The 20260-nt window shown below is 52.9% G+C and overlaps 9 protein-coding genes across 9 annotated transcripts; all 9 read left to right on the top strand.

Moving 5' to 3' along the window:
* Window positions 1–697: 697 nt before the first annotated feature.
* On the top strand, window positions 698–4315 carry JKF63_05257 (uncharacterized protein; the record flags this gene model as incomplete). Its single annotated transcript, XM_067901225.1, has 1 exon — window positions 698–4315. The coding sequence occupies one exon, from the start codon at window positions 698–700 to the stop codon at window positions 4313–4315; it is 3618 nt and encodes a 1205-aa protein (XP_067758227.1).
* Window positions 4316–5495: 1180 nt separating this feature from the next.
* On the top strand, window positions 5496–6152 carry JKF63_05256 (uncharacterized protein; the record flags this gene model as incomplete). Its single annotated transcript, XM_067901224.1, has 1 exon — window positions 5496–6152. One exon carries the CDS (start codon window positions 5496–5498, stop codon window positions 6150–6152), a length of 657 nt encoding a protein of 218 aa, XP_067758226.1.
* Window positions 6153–8187: 2035 nt separating this feature from the next.
* JKF63_05255 (uncharacterized protein) lies at window positions 8188–8784 on the top strand (the record flags this gene model as incomplete). The annotated part of the gene is made up of 1 exon (XM_067901223.1): window positions 8188–8784. One exon carries the CDS (start codon window positions 8188–8190, stop codon window positions 8782–8784), a length of 597 nt encoding a protein of 198 aa, XP_067758225.1.
* Window positions 8785–9913: 1129 nt separating this feature from the next.
* Window positions 9914–10510, top strand: JKF63_05254 (uncharacterized protein; the record flags this gene model as incomplete). Its single annotated transcript, XM_067901222.1, has 1 exon — window positions 9914–10510. The coding sequence occupies one exon, from the start codon at window positions 9914–9916 to the stop codon at window positions 10508–10510; it is 597 nt and encodes a 198-aa protein (XP_067758224.1).
* A 1139-nt stretch (window positions 10511–11649) lies between these two features.
* On the top strand, window positions 11650–12246 carry JKF63_05253 (uncharacterized protein; the record flags this gene model as incomplete). Its single annotated transcript, XM_067901221.1, has 1 exon — window positions 11650–12246. One exon carries the CDS (start codon window positions 11650–11652, stop codon window positions 12244–12246), a length of 597 nt encoding a protein of 198 aa, XP_067758223.1.
* A 1509-nt stretch (window positions 12247–13755) lies between these two features.
* JKF63_05252 (uncharacterized protein) lies at window positions 13756–14310 on the top strand (the record flags this gene model as incomplete). Its single annotated transcript, XM_067901220.1, has 1 exon — window positions 13756–14310. One exon carries the CDS (start codon window positions 13756–13758, stop codon window positions 14308–14310), a length of 555 nt encoding a protein of 184 aa, XP_067758222.1.
* A 612-nt stretch (window positions 14311–14922) lies between these two features.
* JKF63_05251 (uncharacterized protein) lies at window positions 14923–15519 on the top strand (the record flags this gene model as incomplete). Its single annotated transcript, XM_067901219.1, has 1 exon — window positions 14923–15519. One exon carries the CDS (start codon window positions 14923–14925, stop codon window positions 15517–15519), a length of 597 nt encoding a protein of 198 aa, XP_067758221.1.
* A 1516-nt stretch (window positions 15520–17035) lies between these two features.
* JKF63_05250 (uncharacterized protein) lies at window positions 17036–17590 on the top strand (the record flags this gene model as incomplete). Its single annotated transcript, XM_067901218.1, has 1 exon — window positions 17036–17590. One exon carries the CDS (start codon window positions 17036–17038, stop codon window positions 17588–17590), a length of 555 nt encoding a protein of 184 aa, XP_067758220.1.
* Window positions 17591–18231: 641 nt separating this feature from the next.
* Window positions 18232–18828, top strand: JKF63_05249 (uncharacterized protein; the record flags this gene model as incomplete). The annotated part of the gene is made up of 1 exon (XM_067901217.1): window positions 18232–18828. The coding sequence occupies one exon, from the start codon at window positions 18232–18234 to the stop codon at window positions 18826–18828; it is 597 nt and encodes a 198-aa protein (XP_067758219.1).
* Between the last annotated feature and the right edge of the window lie 1432 nt (window positions 18829–20260).

Below are 20260 nucleotides of genomic sequence, written 5' to 3'. Positions count from 1 at the left end.
GGGCAAACCGCAACAATACCTTCGAAAGACAGATAAAAAGAAATCGTCGACCCCCATACGCACCAAAAAAAAATGAGATGGTCCCCTCGCTGCGCCTGCTTGCATCCAGTTATCTGAGCTCCCCAGGTGTGAGGCAGTTTCCAGTAATTGCAGGAGCTGCAAAGAATACGCGCGCTTCCACCCACGGTCGTCCAAGAGCTGGTTTGGAGCTTGCGCGGGTGTCTGGGGCTTATCGAGTCAGCAGCGTTGCTTCTCTCCTCGCCTTTTCTCTTTTCTACCATGTGCAACTGTCACGGGGCTCTCCCTTGTCTATGACTCATGTGTAGCTGTGCTCTCCATGGCAATCGTCTCCGTATGTGTGCTACTTTTATACGGTTATGCGCATCTCCCTCTCTCTCCCCCCTTTTGTCTATGCCCCCCCACCCCCATCCCCCTTCGTTCTTGGCGCGCGTGTACGCCCGCTTTGTGGACTGTCGTTGCCAGCAACAGCACCGGCGGTTCCCGCGAGAGAAGCGTCAGTGCGCATCGATCCCCCATTTGCCAGGCAGAAACACACAGACACACACACACACACACACACACGTGCCAATCACGCTTACTCCTTCCCCGTTGTCGTCTTGTTGTCCTCTTCCCCTCCCCCTCCCCTTCCCCTTCCTCCCCCTCCCTGTGTGTGTATGCAAGTTTTTAGGCATCTCAAATGGACTTTGGTTTTCCGCACTTCACGCGTGCTAGCACAGATGAGGTGTACACGCAGCCAACGCAAAAGTCTTTGCTGGAGTTAGTAATTGAAGCCAAGGGAAGACTGGGTCTTGTCCCACAGCGTGAGGCGCCGAAGCGGCACCCATCATCGTCCTCGTTCAGCCACTTTTCTGACAGCGACGAGGAACGTGAAGGCCGCAACAGCGAGGAGGTCGAGGCGGAGCCGCTGCAGGATGCTGTGCTCACGACACGCACCTCCTGGGTGCCACCCACATATTTGCTGGATTACTTTTTCTCAGGCGAGTTCCTCTCTGTCTTTTTATCCTTGCACGGCATCCATGCCTCGCGTCCAGTCTCGAAGCTGGTGCCGCCACTGTTAACAGTGCGTGATGCGCAGCTGCACCCCCTTGTCGAGGCGGGCTTCTGCGCAGCTCTGCAAAATGCGGCACATGGCAGCTCCAATCAGCAGCGCGGCGGTGGTGGTGGTGGTAGAGGTCGTGGCGGTGTACGAGGGCAGGGGGGCCGTGGAGACAATCGTGCTGGTTTCTTCCCCGACAGCTTCTTCCGTGGCGGCAGCCAAAAGAGTTATATGGGGAGTTCCGCCGCTGCAGCCCACAACGACTCTTCTTTTTTTTCATCCCGGGGGGCAGCACAGCAGGACCAGCGGCAAAGCGTGGTGCTCGGTGTTGAAGAAGGCAACGACGATGGTGCGGCAGGCCCGAATCCATCTTGCGTCGATGCCCAGTGTGGGATGGGGGAGGCCGCAGCGGCTTCTCTGGCACAACGGCTTCTCTTAAGGGGACTGCAGCAAGTCGCACTCCCTGCGCTGCTCCTCGGCGACCATGTCCTCCTGAGCGGTCCGCGAGGCATCGGCAAGCGCACGGCGGCACTCCTCTCCGCTGGCGCAAACGTCCTCGCCTACGCTGACAACGCCGACCCTGACGGGTCTGGGGAGACAGAGGACCCCCCACCGCCGTCGGACGGCGAAGGGGAGGCAGCTGCGGCCAAGCCACCTGCTGCTGCAGGGGAGTCGGCGTGCACTCTGCCCACCAATGAAGAGACGACGCAGGAGGATGGGACAGAGGACGCGGTGGATGCAGCTGACACTCACCCCGCTACAGCAGAGCCCGCTACCGCTCCTGCTTCTGCATCGCCGCTGGCTCCACGTGCGCTGATAGTCCTCTCGTCCTACCCTGAGGTGCTCTCCACGGCGCACTGGCTGGAGGCGGTCTTCGGCCCAGCGGCGTTCGCCGTACACACGTTTCAAAAAGACGATGTCACGCTTTGTCCACTGCTAGAGGCACCCGCAGCTGCGAAGCAGTCGGTGACGCTGGACGTCAGCCAGGGCTCTTACTTGGGTCACACCGCCGGCCACACTGGGGTGATGCCCGTCTTACCGTCGACCACCAGCGATCGTCGCTTTATCGGGCCGCCATTATCGCTTCCCTACCTTACTGACACGATTGGTGCTAGCGGTGCCCCGGCGCCGCCACTGGCTGATCCCACGCAGGCCGATCACGCTCCACTCCACGCGGCATCAACGCTACCAGCTCTCTCCGAGTTGGCGTCCTTAGTGATGGATGCGTCGCTCCCTGCACTTTCACCCAGCGAAGTGCAGAGATCGACTGGGGGGGAGTGCACGAGCCGTGCACACACTGCACGCAAGCGGCAGCGGCGTGGTGAAGAAGAAAACCAAAGCTGTGGCGACGACGACGACAAAGAGGGTGATGAGAAGCGTTCTTCCCACACGCACCATCACCACCACCACCACCACCACCGCCACCGTCACCGTCACCAAAGTCGACGTGGTGGTGGTGGTGCCGAGGAGGAGGGGGCGGAGGACAGAGGGAAAAGAGACCCCAGCAGCCATCGCAGCCACCGCCGCCGCCGCCGTCGCAGCAGCGATGGGGCTGAGGGAGGTGACAGCAGCAAGCACACGCGATCATTGGAGGCCAGAGAGCCGCACTCGCATCGGCGCAGCGTTCGCGAATGCGACCATCGCCGTCGCCGCCACCACAGCAGTAGCGGGGGTCGAAGTCACCGACATCGCAGCCGCAGCGAGGAGCGTCGGTCCCGTTACCGGAGCAGCAGTCGCCATCGTCGTCACCGCCACCATCGGAGCAGCAGTCACCGCCATCGCCACCACCGAAGTCGAAGCCAACGAGATTGGTATGACGAAGACTCACGCAGCGCTTCCTCCTCCTCCTCCTCATCCCCTACTACTACTACTTCCTCAGCAGACGCCTCGTCTACCTCATCTTCCCTCTGTCGCTCCGAAGGGTCACCTTCTGTGATCCCCACTAACGCAGAGGCAGTTCTGCCACCAGTGCTTGATAACAGTGTAGCTCCACCGACAGCTGATGAGTTGCGCGCTTTGGCGCTAGCCTCGGTGGCATCGTTTGATATCTCCGTGGAGGCGCCAGTGACCTCTTTCACCACTGCGGATGCAGAGAGGCAACGAGAGGCCATTGAAAAAGACACCACCACCCAACCGTCAGGCGTCCTGCGCCAGCGTGTGCCGCTGTTGATCACCACCTATCATGCCCTGCAGACCGCTCTTGGTATGGTCCAGGGAGAGGCGTCTGCTCTGCCGCCGCTGGAGCACGTGCGTGTGGCGTTGTTTGCAAATCTAGAAAGGGCATTGATGCCGCCACTGAAGGATTCTTTCCTCCACACGTGGTGGGTGTCGTTGGTGAATGCGCTGGACGTGGAGTGCCAGTTTGTCGTGACGGCCGATCGTATGGGTAGTGAAGTGCGTGGCTTCCTGGATAGCACCGTCGTGCCAGACGCAGGGGAGCGGCTGGTGCATTTTGAACAAAGCGATGCGTCTATATGGGCGATCATGGACGTGCAGGTGTGCGCGGTGCCGGTGGAGCTACCCGCTGCCGCTTCGCCACCCAACGACGGCAGCGGTGGGCGTCCTCGCATCTCCGCCAGCGACATCGACGCAGCCAAGGTGATTTATCTTTTCTCCACCATAAACAAGCACATGCCGCCGAAGGGCCTGGATGAGATGAAGTACGGAGAAACTGCTGCCATCGCCGCTCACCGTGACCGGCAGGCTGCGCGTGTGGTGGTCGTATGCTCCGCTCGTCGCGAGCAGTCGCAGGTGGTGACCCGACTCCAGCGTCTTTTTGAAGATCAGGAGCAGGATAGACATCCTTCGATGGTGCGGGTCACCGATACCGCGGAGCTGTTCCGGGCGTCTGGGGCAGAGGTCCTGGTAGTGACGGATGCCCAGCTGGCTGATCCCCGCGTGCTTCGCGATGTGCATCAATGCACCGAAGTGGACTTGATATTACACTTTTCCCTGCCACGGCCAGTTATGGTGCATCTGGAGAAGAAGGAGATCATCGATGTGCTAGCACAGCGCGGCCGCGCCATCCTCGGGCACTCAAAACAGTTTTCTTCCCGCCGCTGGTGGCGTGGTGAGGCTGCGGCATCCACTGTTGGTGGTGGCGGTGGTGGTGATGCTGCTGCCTCGGGTTCGCCGAACAACATTACTGACTTTCTGCCAACCAAGGTGCAGTGTCAGTTGCTGCTGACAGAGCACAATATGCACGGACGTGCCGGGTCGTGTGTTGTGGAGGCGCTGCGCGAGGTCAGCGATGACTGAGTACGGAGGTGTTCCAGCTTAGGCATGTGCGTGTGAGTGGATGTTACGTGAAGAGATCGCTGATGCGCACGTGGTGGGACACTCCCCTCTCACCTCAACACACACACACACACACACGGCTGTGAACGAATGTTCGTTCGTCTCGCATAGTGTGCTGTGCAAGCATCCATTGCAGATACTCATTTTTTTCAAGGACATGTCCATGAGTGACGTCGTTTGCGTCGCAGAGCCTATTCTCCCCTCCCTCTCCTCCTTCGCCACCACCATGACCACCACCGCCAAGGGAATGAGATAACAGTTGAACACGAAAGAAGTAACCACACAGCAGGCATATAAAACATTAGAAGACAAACAGCAGGGGGGGGGGGAGGGGATGGTGATGACGCTAAATGGTTGTTGCGCACCAATGCCAATCCCTGTGTCATCGATGATGATTGTAGATGAGCAGTAGTGTGAACACGGGCATAGTCACCCTACGTTCGATTGGACACTTGGGTAGAGCGAGCAAGGTCTACACCGAATGCGAAGCCTCCCCCCCTCCCCCCTCCCTTCCCCCTTCCAAACGGGGAAACAGGAGAGAATAAAAAAGGGTGTATTATGTGGCACTGCTACATCGGTAGTGTGCGTAGAAAAAAAAGAAAGTGAAGTTAAACACGGTGTTCCGCCGCACACGTCAGCGCCTTATCTGGTCCTCCTCTTATAATATACGCACACATGTATTGATGCTACTCTCGTGTTCACCTACTCTCGTTGGGTTGCCGTCACGTCTCACATGTCTGCCGCCCGCCTCCTGCGCTGTGTGTGTGTGTGCGTGTGTGTGTGTGTAGGGCACCCACTGACAACCGCCCTTGGTTAACTAAAAAAAAACTTATTTCTTTTGTCTGCATAGTTTGTCCCCACCCCACCCCACCCCACCTCTCCCCCCTCTCTGTTTTAGTAGATGCGGTCTACCCGACGGATCAGTATATACCCCTCTCGCTCAGTTCCCGTGGTCGTGTGTGTACACTGGTGTGCGTGGTGTGTTGTAACAGTTCGTGTTTTCCCTGTTTCTGGTGGGGTCTCTCTCCCAAATCTCACCCCCTTCCCTCCCGTTGAGCTCATCTCACTTTCACTATTTTCTTCGTTACCTCCCTCCTCCACACATACACAGACACACACACACACATTGCCGCTCCCCGTAATGCTGTGTTATCGCCTTGTTGTGTTGATCTTTGTGATCGTCTTTACGGCGTGCATGACCTGCTCAATTTTCTTCCCCGTCTTCCGTAAGACGACGACCAACGGTGCCATCGAGACGAGGGAGGCCGTCTACTACTGGTACACGGAATCCTGTGCGGCGAGGGCCCCCGGTGCTCCAGGGAAGGTGATCGTGCGGTACTACACACGTGAGTTGTTGTGCCCAAGGGCCAGGGTGTTTTTCATTGCGTCGTCGGCTATATCCGTGGCTGGCGCTGGAATCGGAGCGGTTGCATGCCTCGTGCTGGCGTGCTGGACGACGGCGACGGGGGGTCACATTTTACATGTCGGCGCCGCTAGCCTCACGCTGACTTTCATTACCATGGCGTGTGCGGGGGTCACGGTGGGTCTGGTGACGCACCTATTCACTAATGATTTCTGCTTGAACGACCCTGTGGCATTTTACAGAGCCCCACAGAAGGATGGCTACAGGATGGTGGAGGGCTTCGGCCTCCTCTGCACCGCCGCCGGCGGTTTCTTCTTCATGATGGTGGTCTTGGTGTTTGGGCTCTGCCGCAGTGGCCAACCGTTGGAGGAGCCTGCTATGCAGGAGCATCACGAAAAGGGCACCAGCGGCTCGCACAGATGCGATAGAAGCTAAAAAAATCAGGAGAAACATCATCAACGTACTGGCATGGCGCGAGGAGGGGAGGGAGGGAGGGAGGGAGGGAGGGGCACTGTGCACAGACAATCTTCACTTCTTCATACGAGCGCCTACGTCCACGCCCGCATCGTTTGGCAGACTACCCCCCCAAAAAAAAAAAGACTGCCACGTCCTTCGTGCAACGTCATGGGTCTCTGTCCCCTCCCCCCTCGATTTCTCTCCCTTATTTTGTAATCTGCACATTTTCTCGCCGTATCTGTTTTTATTTTTATTGTGTATCCCCCCTCCCCTCCCCTTTCCCTCTTCTTTCCCCCTCTGTTGACGGCGTCAACGAGTTGCTATGACGTTATTTTCAAGAGGAACTCAACATACACGTATTCTTTTTTTTCTCTTTTGCATTGTTCTCCTGCAATCGCACAGCGGTACGGCCCCCCCTCCCCTCCCCCCCCTCCCTCCTCCCCTCCTCTCCCCCCTCCCCATCATCATCACGACCGCTTTTGAGAAAAAAAATCTTCCCTTTCTCTTGTTTCCACTTACGTCAGTCCCCCCCCCCTATTTCGAGCCCCATTCTTGGAAGTCACAGGACACCAGAACAAAAATTCAACAGCAGCACCACAAGGGGGGGGGGGAGGCATACAGGAACACAAAAAAGAAACGGTGCAGAGAGGGGAGGGAGGGAGGGGGGGGGAGAGAGCCCATATATACACACACATATATATATAATACCTCCAATCATATATATAATAAATCTTATTACTTTCTCTCTTTTGCTTTTTTTTTCTTGTATTTCCCATCCGCGTTAAATCTCGCTACACTTGTTTCCCTTTTGGTGACTGCCCTCAGAGACAGAGGGGAGGGGGAGGGGGAGGAGACGTGAGAGCCATTCTCCGATACATTCACATGAATCAACACACACACACACACACACACACAGATACACACGCACATACAGTTGGAGTGTGTATCCGTAGCGAGAGTTGTGTTGAGGAAGGATGAGGATAAAAAAAGGGGAAAGAGAGAGCCAGCCACCCCAAGCCCCCCCACCCCGAATGCGCACCATCGATAACAAATACTTCCCATACCACGCGTTCTGTGCGGGTATGAAGATGATTGATCTGATTTTGAGGCCTTCGCACCTTTTTTTTTTTGCGGCCCCTTCATTGGTGACTATTTCAACATTATTTTCATGTCTTCGCGTGCGTCTGCGTCTGTGTGCTTTTTGTCGCACAACCCCCCCCCCTTCCCTTCCCCCGGTCCTTCGAACTCCCACCGCCTCTCCTCTTGATACACATAAACACACACGCACCGTTGTGGTGTTCTGGGTGGGGTGGGTTGAGTAAAGTGGAGTGAATGGAGGGAGGTGGAGTTGTGCCCAGTTGCACCCGTCCACACGCTCCTTCTGTTTGTCTTTTTTTTTTTTCGTGTCCGTCGTGCTGATAGTACTCATGAACCCATTTGCAGGTGTGCGCGTATGCACAAAAACTGCTCTACTCTACGCGGTGTCCCGCTGCCGATGGTCCCAACACTTTTCGCATGTGTTTCCTTTTTTTGCACTTCAAAAGGTCAGGATACTGGCGCGGTGAGAACGAGGCACGGGAAATGCCCCGCCCCCCTCCCCTCCCCCTCCCCTCTCCCCTCTCCCCCCTCTCAATGCTCATGACCTATTCTTTTGTTTCTTTTGAGGGGTTCTATGCGGAGAATCTCCCCACTTTCTTGTTTTCAAATCCCGTTTGTCTGTCTTCTTCCCTTTCATGTGCAAACACGCACACCCACCCAGAAAAAAAGGACTTCGCTCCATATTGAGCTGCCACCGCCACAACACTGCGATACAGAACCACACACGCTCTCTCTCGCGTTTGCCTCCCTTTTTTTCTCTCTCTCATTTTGTGCTCCCTTGAAGGGGTTTCCTATCCGGTCACATCACGCGTAATCTCTCCCCCGACAACTCCCCCTTTCCCCGAAAACAACAACAACGGAAAAAGAGCCACTTGAGGTGTGTACTGTGCAGCTGTCCAACAGAGCACCAAGCACCATGAAGGCCTGTCGTGTGTTTTTTCTCCTCTTGCTCGTGCTCGCCGCTGCTTCTGCAACGTGCTCGATCCTGTTTCCCCAGTTCCGAAAGACGGAGGGCCCCGAAGGGAATACGAAAAAAACGGTGTACTTCTGGTATCAACAGCTCTCTTTTCCATCGCCCAATGCTCCTGATTCGATAATAGTACGCATCTACTCGCAAAACCTGCCATGTTCCCAAGCGAGATTGTACTTCACGATAATGGCGGCGCTGTCGGTCAGCGGCGCGGCTTTCCTCGGGATTTCCGTGTTGTTTGCTGCCTGTTGGATCAATGCACGCAACGCCAGTTGCCTTTCTGTCGTGTCCACTTTTCTGACGATCTGCGCGTGCGTCTGCTATGGTGCTACCTTGGGCTTGGTAGTGTACACCTGCAGGTTGACACTTTGTGGCGATGATACATTGGGGAGGCTGGCGCTACAAGCTGATGGATACTCATTCGCCGAGGGCTTCTACCTGCTGTGCGTGGCGACCGGCAGTGCGTTCATCAGCGCTATCACCGGTCTGGTCCTTTGCTGCATTGCGGTTTGCAGGGGGAAAGACTCGGATAAGGACTTTTAGATGGAGTGTGTGTGTGTGTATGTGTGCGTGTGTATGCCTCTCGACGCTTTGTGGTCAGCGACTGCACCAGCCATCTTGCACCCCTCCCCCCGGTTTTCGTTGCGTTGCATCTTGTCTTTTACTATATATACAGATATTGTTTTTTTGATGGAATTTGATCCCCTCTCTTCCTATATATGCACACACACACACATACATGCACGCACACACATGTACATCTGCATATATACACATGTGTGTGTGTGTGCGTGTGTGTGCATGTGTCTTCATTCCCCATCGGACGGAACACCGCAGGGCTTTTCTTTTTTCCCTTCTCCGTTGATTTTACTTTTTCTTCCCCTAAAAAAAATATTTTTCGCTACACACACCCGCACATACACATAAACACACACGCACCGTTGTGGTGTTCTGGGTGGGGTGGGTTGAGTAAAGTGGAGTGAATGGAGGGAGGTGGAGTTGTGCCCAGTTGCACCCGTCCACACGCTCCTTCTGTTTGTCTTTTTTTTTTCGTGTCCGTCGTGCTGATAGTACTCATGAACCCATTTGCAGGTGTGCGCGTATGCACAAAAACTGCTCTACTCTACGCGGTGTCCCGCTGCCGATGGTCCCAACACTTTTCGCATGTGTTTCCTTTTTTTGCACTTCAAAAGGTCAGGATACTGGCGCGGTGAGAACGAGGCACGGGAAATGCCCCGCCCCCCCTCCCCTCCCCCCCCCTCCCCTCTCCCCTCTCCCCCCTCTCAATGCTCATGACCTATTCTTTTGTTTCTTTTGAGGGGTTCTATGCGGAGAATCTCCCCACTTTCTTGTTTTCAAATCCCGTTTGTCTGTCTTCTTCCCTTTCATGTGCAAACACGCACACCCACCCAGAAAAAAAGGACTTCGCTCCATATTGAGCTCCCACCGCCACAACACTGCGATACAGAACCACACACGCTCTCTCTCACGTTTGCCTCCCCTTTTTTTTCTCTCTCACATTTTGTGCTCCCTTGAAGGGGTTTCCTATCCGGTCACATCACGCGTAATCTCTCCCCCGACAACTCCCCCCCTTTCCCCGAAAACAACAACAACGGAAAAAGAGCCACTTGAGGTGTGTACTGTGCAGCTGTCCAACAGAGCACCAAGCACCATGAAGGTCTGTCGTGTGTTTTTTCTTCTCTTGCTCGTGCTCGCCGCTGCTTCTGCAACGTGCTCGATCCTGTTTCCCCAGTTCCGAAAGACGCTGGATTCCGAACGGAATGATAAGAAAACGGTGAACTTCTGGTATCAACAGATTTCTGTTACGTCGCCCAATGATCCTTATTTGATAATAACACGAACCTACTCGAAAGACCTGCTATGTTCCCAAGCGAGATTGTACTTCACGATAATGGCGGCGCTGTCGGTCAGCGGCGCGGGTCTTCTCGGGCTTTCCGTGTTGTTTGCTGCCTGTTGGATCAATGCACGCAACGCCAGTTGCCTTTCTGTCGTGTCCACTTTTCTGACGATCTGCGCGTGCATCTGCTATGGTGCTACCTTGGGCTTGGTAGTGTACATCCATAAGTTGACACTCTGCGGCGATGATACATTGGGGAGGCTGGCGCTACAAGCTGATGGATTCTCCTTCGCCGAGGGCTTCTACCTGCTGTGCGTGGCGACCGGCAGTGCGTTCATCAGCGCTATCACCGGTCTGGTCCTTTGCTGCATTGCGGTTTGCAGGGGGAAAGACTCGGATAAGGACTTTTAGATGGAGTGTGTGTGTGTGTGTATGTGTGCGTGTGTATGCCTCTCGACGCTTTGTGGTCAGCGACTGCACCAGCCATCTTGCACCCCTCCCCCCGGTTTTCGTTGCGTTGCATCTTGTCTTTTACTATATATACAGATATTGTTTTTTTGATGGAATTTGATCCCCTCTCTTCCTATATATGCACACACACACACATACATGCACGCACACACATGTACATCTGCATATATACACATGTGTGTGTGTGTGCGTGTGTGTGCATGTGTCTTCATTCCCCATCGGACGGAACACCGCAGGGCTTTTCTTTTTTCCCTTCTCCGTTGATTTTACTTTTTCTTCCCCTAAAAAAAATATTTTTCGTTACACACACCCGCACATACACATAAACACACACGCACCGTTGTGGTGTTCTGGGTGGGGTGGGTTGAGTAAAGTGGAGTGAATGGAGGGAGGTGGAGTTGTGCCCAGTTGCACCCGTCCACACGCTCCTTCTGTTTGTCTTTTTTTTTTTTCGTGTCCGTCGTGCTGATAGTACTCATGAACCCATTTGCAGGTGTGCGCGTATGCACAAAAACTGCTCTACTCTACGCGGTGTCCCGCTGCCGATGGTCCCAACACTTTTCGCATGTGTTTCCTTTTTTTGCACTTCAAAAGGTCAGGATACTGGCGCGGTGAGAACGAGGCACGGGAAATGCCCCGCCCCCCTCCCCTCCCCCCCCCTCCCCTCTCCCCTCTCCCCCCTCTCAATGCTCATGACCTATTCTTTTGTTTCTTTTGAGGGGTTCTATGCGAAGAATCTCCCCACTTTCTTGTTTTCAAATCCCGTTTGTCTGTCTTCTTCCCTTTCATGTGCAAACACGCACACGCGCACACCCACCCAGAAAAAAAGGACTTCGCTCCATATTGAGCTCCCACCGCCACAACACTGCGATACGGAACCACACACGCTCTCTCTCACGTTTGCCTCCCTTTTTTTTCTCTCTCACATTTTGTGCTCCCTCGAAGGGGTTTCCTATCCGGTCACATCACGCGTAATCTCTCCCCCGACAACTCCCCCCCTTTCCCCGAAAACAACAACAACGGAAAAAGAGCCACTTGAGGTGTGTACTGTGCAGCCGTCCAACAGAGCACCAAGCACAATGAAGGCCTGTCGTGTGTTTTTTCTTCTCTTGCTCGTGCTCGCCGCTGCTTCTGCAACGTGCTCGATCCTGTTTCCCCAGTTCCGAAAGACGGAGGGTCCCGAAGGGAATACGAAGAAAACGGTGTACTTCTGGTTTCGACAGCTCTCTTTTCCATCGCCCAGTGGTCGTGATTCGATAATAGTACGCATCTACTCGAGAGACCTGCCATGTCCCCAAGCGAGATTGTACCTCACGATAATGGCGGCGCTGTCGGTCAGCGGCGCGGCTCTCCTCGGGATTTCCGTGTTGCTTGCTGCCTGTCGGATCAATGCACGCAACGGCATACCCCTTCTTGTCGTGTCCACTTCTCTGACGTTCTGCGCGTGCTTCTGCTATGGTGCTATCTTGGGCTTGGTAGTGTACATCCGTAAGTTGACACTCTGCGGCGATGATGTATTGGGGAGGCTGGCGCTACAAGCTGATGGATTCTTCTTCGCCGAGGGCTTCTACCTGCTGTGCGTGGCGACCGGCAGTGCGTTCATCAGCGCTATCACCGGTCTGGTCCTTTGCTGCATTGCGGTTTGCAGCGGGAAAGACTCGGATAAGGACGTTTAGATCGAGTGTGTGTGTGTGTGTGTGCGTCTCTCTTTTTTTTTCCACTCGAAAAACGTTTTTCTGCTCTTCTCTCCCAATTCGTTCTAGAGGACTCCCTTCCCTCCCTCCCTTTTTCTGTGTTGTTGTGGATGACAGCGGCAGAACTCCATCAACAGTTGCTCAGCATTTCGTGTGTATCTCGCTCATGAATGAATAAATGATATATATATATATATATATATATATCATTATTATTATTATTATTATTATATTTGTGCGTCTCTTTCTGTGTGTGTGTGTGTGTTGGTCGTGCGTCTCCGGGGGAGTGGAGGACGTGGGCAAAACATCTCTCCATCTCACTCGCCTCCCCGTTTCTATTCTCCTTTCCCAGTAAAGGGACATTGCTGCTGTTTTTTCTCTTTTACACCCCCCTCCCTCCCTCCCTCCCTCCCCCCCTCCCTCCCTCCCTGATCCAGCGGAATCGGACGCAGGCGCTCTCATCATCAGCTCTTGCAGAAGTAGCCATTTTTGTTGTTTCTGTTTCTGCTGTTGAGAGCGCTTCACAGTCTTTGCTCATTATATATATATATATATTTACCCGCCTGTGTGTGCGTGTGTGTGTGTGGGCTACCTCCCTGCCTTTCCCTTATTATCATCTCTGATATTTTCCTTTCCCTCCCTTTTTCTCGCGTTTCTACGCTTCTATTTCTGATGTTGCGAACACTTTGGCCGCGGTAGTTGGTCCACCTGATCCCCCCCTTCCTTCCTTTACCAACTGCCAGCCACCTCCCACTAACCACAATCGCCCTTCAAAGAAGCGACCACGGGGAGTGAGTAGTTGGTGATTGAGTGGGTGGCATCGCGGCGATGTGTTGCTGCTTTGGCGCCACGCTGGGTGTTGCAGTCGGTTACGCATGTGCTATCATGTCGTCGTCTCTCTTCCTCCCCCTCCCCACCGTGTGTTATGACGGCATTCTAAAAACAGAAACCAACGCAAGAAAATAAACATCTCAAACACGTGGCAAGCAAATACAACGACACACTTGCACGTGCGCGCGCGCACCCCCTCCTCCTCCTCTACACACATGCAATTATATGCACATGTGTGTATTTGTGTTATAGATTATCGAATGGTGTTGACTTCATGACACTACTGGCCGCTGTTGTCTCTCCCGCTTCCCATTGAACTCTTTTACGTGTGGATCGTTGCTCTTCACCTCGTTCATCTCTCCTCCCCCATTTTTTTTTAATTAAAGGCTTCCGCTCTCGCTTACGATATCGACTTCACGTCACCCACACGCTTTTCGCCACCTGGATTGAGCGAAAATAAAAAAGGGAAGAAGAGAGAAGAGAGCGACGCAAAGTTTCTTTTCTCGACCGCACATCGACGTATCGTATCACCGCACGCTTCGCGTATCCCCCCCGGTCTCTCATTCTATTGTCTGTCCTTTTCCTTTATCCCTTTCACATATATTCTATATATATCTATACACACACATACACACACACACCCTTTCTCTTCTCTGGCAAATGTTTATGACACGCGTTCTGCTGCTTATTTTTGTGCTGGTGCTTGTAGCATTTGGGGTGTGTGCGGCGCTGTTCCCGCTTATGCGTTTGACAGGGCCTCGGATTCGCGACCAGAGCTCTGAGAAGGCGGTTTACTTGTGGTACGAGGAGACCAAGTTCACGATCGGCTCAGCTCACTACTTTATTCGTGACTATCACCGCAACAACGAATGCGGCGACTTCAAGACAGCTTTTATAGTCAGTGCAGCTCTGCACGTGGCTGCGTGCTGTTTGGGTGCAATCACATGCCTCTTAGCTGCAGCACATCTCTGCTCACACCGTAAGTTCAATTTATGCTGCTCCATTGTGGTCCTCTGCTTCGTGACCTTCGCCTGCTTTGCCACCTCGATCGGAACAGTAATCTTTCTCTCTTGCGCCGACACTTGCGTGAACGACAATGCAACGCGGGTGGTGGCCCTTCGCGACCAGGGCTACTTTCTCTCAGAGGGGTTCATCTTCCTCTGCGTGGCGGGGTGCGGCTTTTTCATGGCTGTATTCTTGGAGGTCTTCAGCTGAAGCGTTTGGGGGGGGGAGTGAGGAAGAGGGAGGGTGTATGTCGGCGTGTACGCCTTTTTCCTTTTTTCTACATATATTTTTCTTTTTCCTCTGTATATATACATTTTTTGACTTTAGTCCTTGCAGTCTTCGTCAGCGCTACGTACCCCTCCCCCCCTCCCCCCCCTTATGATTATTCTTTTTTTTTTCTGCCTGTCTTGTGTGTATTTCCATGTAGTCGATTATTTTTTTCACTCCCACCCCCCAACATAAAAAAAAGACACCAAGGGTGATTGACTTGTGACACGCTGCCAAGACGGGTGGGTACACCCACCCACCCACCCACCCACCCACCCACCCACCCACCCACCCAGAAAAAAAGGACTTCGCTCCATATTGAGCTCCCACCGCCACAACACTGCGATACAGAACCACACACGCTCTCTCTCACGTTTGCCTCCCCTTTTTTTTCTCTCTCACATTTTGTGCTCCCTCGAAGCGGTTTCCTATCCGGTCACATCACGCGTAATCTCTCCCCCGACAACTCCCCCCCTTTCCCCGAAAACAACAACAACGGAAAAAGAGCCACTTGAGGTGTGTACTGTGCAGCCGTCCAACAAAGCACCAAACACCATGAAGGTCTGTCGTGTGTTTTTTGTTCTCTTGCTCGTGCTCGCCGCTGCTTCTGCAACGTGCTCGATCCTGTTTCCCCAGTTCCGAAAGACGCTGGATTCCGGACGGAATGATAAGAAAACGGTGAACTTCTGGTATCAACAGAGGTCTATTTCGTCGCCCACTACTCCTGAATTCATAATAACACGCACCTACTCGAAAGACCTGCCATGTCCCCAAGCGAGATTGTACTTCACGATAATGGCGGCGCTGTCGGTCAGCGGCGCGGGTCTTCTCGGGCTTTCCGTGTTGTTTGCTGCCTGTTGGATCAATGCACGCAACGCCATTGCCCTTCCTGTCGTGTCCACTTCTCTGACGTTCTGCGCGTGCGTCTTCTATGGTGCTATCTTGGGCTTGGTAGTGTACATCCGTAAGTTGACACTCTGCGGCGATGATCCCTCGGCGAGGCTGGCGCTACAAGCTGATGGATTCTTCTTCGCCGAGGGCTTCTACCTGCTGTGCGTGGCGACCGGCAGTGCGTTCATCAGCGCTATCACCGGTCTGGTCCTTTGCTGCATTGCGGTTTGCAGCGGGAAAGACTCGGATAAGGACGTTTAGATCGAGTGTGTGTGTGTGTGTGTGTGCGTCTCTCTTTTTTTTTCCACTCGAAAAACGTTTTTCTGCTCTTCTCTCCCAATTCGTTCTAGAGGACTCCCTTCCCTCCCTCCCCCTTTGTTGTTGTGGATGACAGCGGCAGAACTCCATCAACAGTTGCTCAGCATTTCGTGTGTATCTCCCTCATGAATGAATAAATGATATATATATATATATATATCATCATTATTATTATTATTATTATTATTATTATATTTGTGCGTCTCTTTCTGTGTGTGTGTGTGTGTTGGTCGTGCGTCTCCGGGGGAGTGGAGGACGTGGGCAAAACATCTCTCCATCTCACTCGCCTCCCCGTTTCTATTCTCCTTTTCCAGTAAAGGGACATTGCTGCTGTTTTTTCTCTTTTACACCCCTCCCTCCCTCCCTCCCTCCCCCTCCCTCCCTCCCTGATCCAGCGGAATCGGACGCAGGCGCTCTCATCATCAGCTCTTGCAGAAGTAGCCATTTTTGTTGTTTCTGTTTCTGCTGTTGAGAGCGCTTCACAGTCTTTGCTCATTATATATATATATATATATATATTTACCCGCCTGTGTGTGCGTGTGTGTGTGTGGGCTACCTCCCTGCCTTTCCCTTATTATCATCTCTGATATTTTCCTTTCCCTCCCTTTTTCTCGCGTTTCTACGCTTCTATTTCTGATGTTGCGAACACTTTGGCCGCGGTAGTTGGTCCACCTGATCCCCCCTTCCTTCCTTTACCAACTGCCAGCCACCTCCCACTAACCACAATCGCCCTTCAAAGAAGCGACCACGGGGAGTGAGTAGTTGGTGATTGAGTGAGTGGCATCGCGGCGATGTGTTGCTGCTTTGGCGCCACGCTGGGTGTTGCAGTCGGTTACGCATGTGCTATCATGTCGTCGTCTCTCTTCCTCCCCCCCCCCCCTCCCCACCGTGTGTTATGACGGCATTCTAAAAACAGAAACCAACGCAAGAAAATAAACATCTCAAACACGTGGCAAGCAAATACAACGACACACTTGCACGTGCGCGCGCGCACCCCCTCCTCCTCCTCTACACACATGCAATTATATGTACATGTGTGTATTTGTGTTATAGATTATCGAATGGTGTTGACTTCATGACACTACTGGCCGCTGTTGTCTCTCCCGCTTCCCATTGAACTCTTTTACGTGTGGATCGTTGCTCTTCACCTCGTTCATCTCTCCTCCCCATTTTTTTTAATTAAAGGCTTCCGCTCTCGCTTACGATATCGACTTCACGTCACCCACACGCTTTTCGCCACCTGGATTGAGCGAAAATAAAAAAGGGAAGAAGAGAGAAGAGAGCGACGCAAAGTTTCTTTTCTCGACCGCACATCGACGTATCGTATCACCGCACGCTTCGCGTATCCCCCCCGGTCTCTCATTCTATTGTCTGTCCTTTTCCTTTATCCCTTTCACATATATTCTATATATATCTATACACACACATACACACACACACCCTTTCTCTTCTCTGGCAAATGTTTATGACACGCGTTCTGCTGCTTATTTTTGTGCTGGTGCTTGTAGCATTTGGGGTGTGTGCGGCGCTGTTCCCGCTTATGCGTTTGACAGGGCCTCGGATTCGCGACCAGAGCTCTGAGAAGGCGGTTTACTTGTGGTACGAGGAGACCAAGTTCACGATCGGCTCAGCTCACTACTTTATTCGTGACTATCACCGCAACAACGAATGCGGCGACTTCAAGACAGCTTTTATAGTCAGTGCAGCTCTGCACGTGGCTGCGTGCTGTTTGGGTGCAATCACATGCCTCTTAGCTGCAGCACATCTCTGCTCACACCGTAAGTTCAATTTATGCTGCTCCATTGTGGTCCTCTGCTTCGTGACCTTCGCCTGCTTTGCCACCTCGATCGGAACAGTAATCTTTCTCTCTTGCGCCGACACTTGCGTGAACGACAATGCAACGCGGGTGGTGGCCCTTCGCGACCAGGGCTACTTTCTCTCAGAGGGGTTCATCTTCCTCTGCGTGGCGGGGTGCGGCTTTTTCATGGCTGTATTCTTGGAGGTCTTCAGCTGAAGCGTTTGGGGGGGGGAGTGAGGAAGAGGGAGGGTGTATGTCGGCGTGTACGCCTTTTTCCTTTTTCTACATATATTTTTCTTTTTCCTCTGTATATATACATTTTTTGACTTTAGTCCTTGCAGTCTTCGTCAGCGCTACGTACCCCTCCCCCTCCCCCTTATGATTATTCTTTTTTTTTCTGCCTGTCTTGTGTGTATTTCCATGTAGTCGATTATTTTTTCACCCCCCAACATAAAAAAAAAGACACCAAGGGTGATTGACTTGTGACACGCTGCCAAGACGGGTGGGTACACCCACCCACCCACCCACCCACCCACCCACCCACACCCACCCACCCACACACCCACACACCCACCCACCCACCCACGCACACCCACCCAGAGAAAAAGGACTTCGCTCCATATTGAGCTCCCACCGCCACAACACTGCGATACAGAACCACACACGCTCTCTCTCACGTTTGCCTCCCTTTTTTTCTCTCTCACATTTTGTGCTCCCTCGAAGCGGTTTTCTATCCGGTCACATCACGCGTAATCTCTCCCCCGACAACTCCCCCCCTTTCCCCGAAAACAACAACAACGGAAAAAGAGCCACTTGAGGTGTGTACTGTGCAGCCGTCCAACAAAGCACCAAACACCATGAAGGTCTGTCGTGTGTTTTTTCTTCTCTTGCTCGTGCTCGCCACTGCTTCTGCAACGTGCTCGATCCTGTTTCCCCAGTTCCGAAAGACGCTGGATTCCGAACGGAATGATAAGAAAACGGTGAACTTCTGGTATCAACAGAACTCTGTTACGTCGCCCAATGATCCTGATTTGTTAATAAGACGAACCTACTCAAAAAAGTTGCTATGTCCCCAAGCGAGATTGTACTTCACGATAATGGCGGCGCTGTCGGTCAGCGGCGCGGGTCTTCTCGGGCTTTCCGTGTTGTTTGCTGCCTGTTGGATCAATGCACGCAACGCCAGTTGCCTTTCTGTCGTGTCCACTTTTCTGACGATCTGCGCGTGCGTCTGCTATGGTGCTACCTTGGGCTTGGTAATGTACATCCGTAAGTTGACACTCTGCGGCGATGATCCCTCGGCGAGGCTGGCGCTACAAGCTGATGGATTCTTCTTCGCCGAGGGCTTCTACCTGCTGTGCGTGGCGACCGGCAGTGCGTTCATCAGCGCTATCACCGGTCTGGTCCTTTGCTGCATTGCGGTTTGCAGCGGGAGAGACTCGGATAAGGACGTTTAGATCGAGTGTGTGTGTGTGTGTGTGCGTCTCTCTTTTTTTTTCCACTCGAAAAACGTTTTTCTGCTCTTCTCTCCCAATTCGTTCTAGAGGACTCCCTTCCCTCCCTCCCCCTTTGTTGTTGTTGTGGATGACAGCGGCAGAACTCCATCAACAGTTGCTCAGCATTTCGTGTGTATCTCGCTCATGAATGAATAAATAATATCTTTATCTATATATTATTATTATTATATTTGTGCGTCTCTTTCTGTGTGTGTGTGTGTGTTGGTCGTGCGTCTCCGGGGGAGTGGAGGACGTGGGCAAAACATCTCTCCATCTCACTCGCCTCCCCGTTTCTATTCTCCTTTTCCAGTAAAGGGACATTGCTGCTGTTTTTTCTCTTTTACACCCCCCTCCCTCCCTCCCTCCCTCCCCCCCTCCCTCCCTCCCTGATCCAGCGGAATCGGACGCAGGCGCTCTCATCATCAGCTCTTGCAGAAGTAGCCATTTTTGTTGTTTCTGTTTCTGCTGTTGAGAGCGCTTCACAGTCTTTGCTCATTATATATATATATATATATATATTTACCCGCCTGTGTGTGCGTGTGTGTGTGTGGGCTACCTCCCTGCCTTTCCCTTATTATCATCTCTGATATTTTCCTTTCCCTCCTTTTTTCTCGCGTTTCTACGCTTCTATTTCTGATGTTGCGAACACTTTGGCCGCGGTAGTTGGTCCACCTGATCCCCCCCTTCCTTCCTTTACCAACTGCCAGCCACCTCCCACTAACCACAATCGCCCTTCAAAGAAGCGACCACGGGGAGTGAGTAGTTGGTGATTGAGTGAGTGGCATCGCGGCGATGTGTTGCTGCTTTGGCGCCACGCTGGGTGTTGCAGTCGGTTACGCATGTGCTATCATGTCGTCGTCTCTCTTCCTCCCCCTCCCCACCGTGTGTTATGACGGCATTCTAAAAACAGAAACCAACGCAAGAAAATAAACATCTCAAACACGTGGCAAGCAAATACAACGACACACTTGCACGTGCGCGCGCGCACCCCCTCCTCCTCCTCTACACACATGCAATTATATGCACATGTGTGTATTTGTGTTATAGATTATCGAATGGTGTTGATTTCATGACACTACTGGCCGCTGTTGTCTCTCCCGCTTCCCATTGAACTCTTTTACGTGTGGATCGTTGCTCTTCACCTCGTTCATCTCTCCTCCCCCATTTTTTTTTAATTAAAGGCTTCCGCTCTCGCTTTCGATATCGACTTCACGTCACCCACACGCTTTTCGCCACCTGGATTGAGCGAAAATAAAAAAAGGAAGAAGAGAGAAGAGAGCGACGCAAAGTTTCTTTTCTCGACCGCACATCGACGTATCGTATCACCGCACGCTTCGCGTATCCCCCCCGGTCTCTCATTCTATTGTCTGTCCTTTTCCTTTATCCCTTTCAC

This window comes from Porcisia hertigi, chromosome 16 (genome assembly GCF_017918235.1).
Source record: "Porcisia hertigi strain C119 chromosome 16, whole genome shotgun sequence".
Lineage (NCBI taxonomy): Eukaryota > Euglenozoa > Kinetoplastea > Trypanosomatida > Trypanosomatidae > Porcisia > Porcisia hertigi.
Note: the sequence above shows the minus strand (reverse complement) of the source record. Positions and strands in the feature narration are given on the sequence as shown.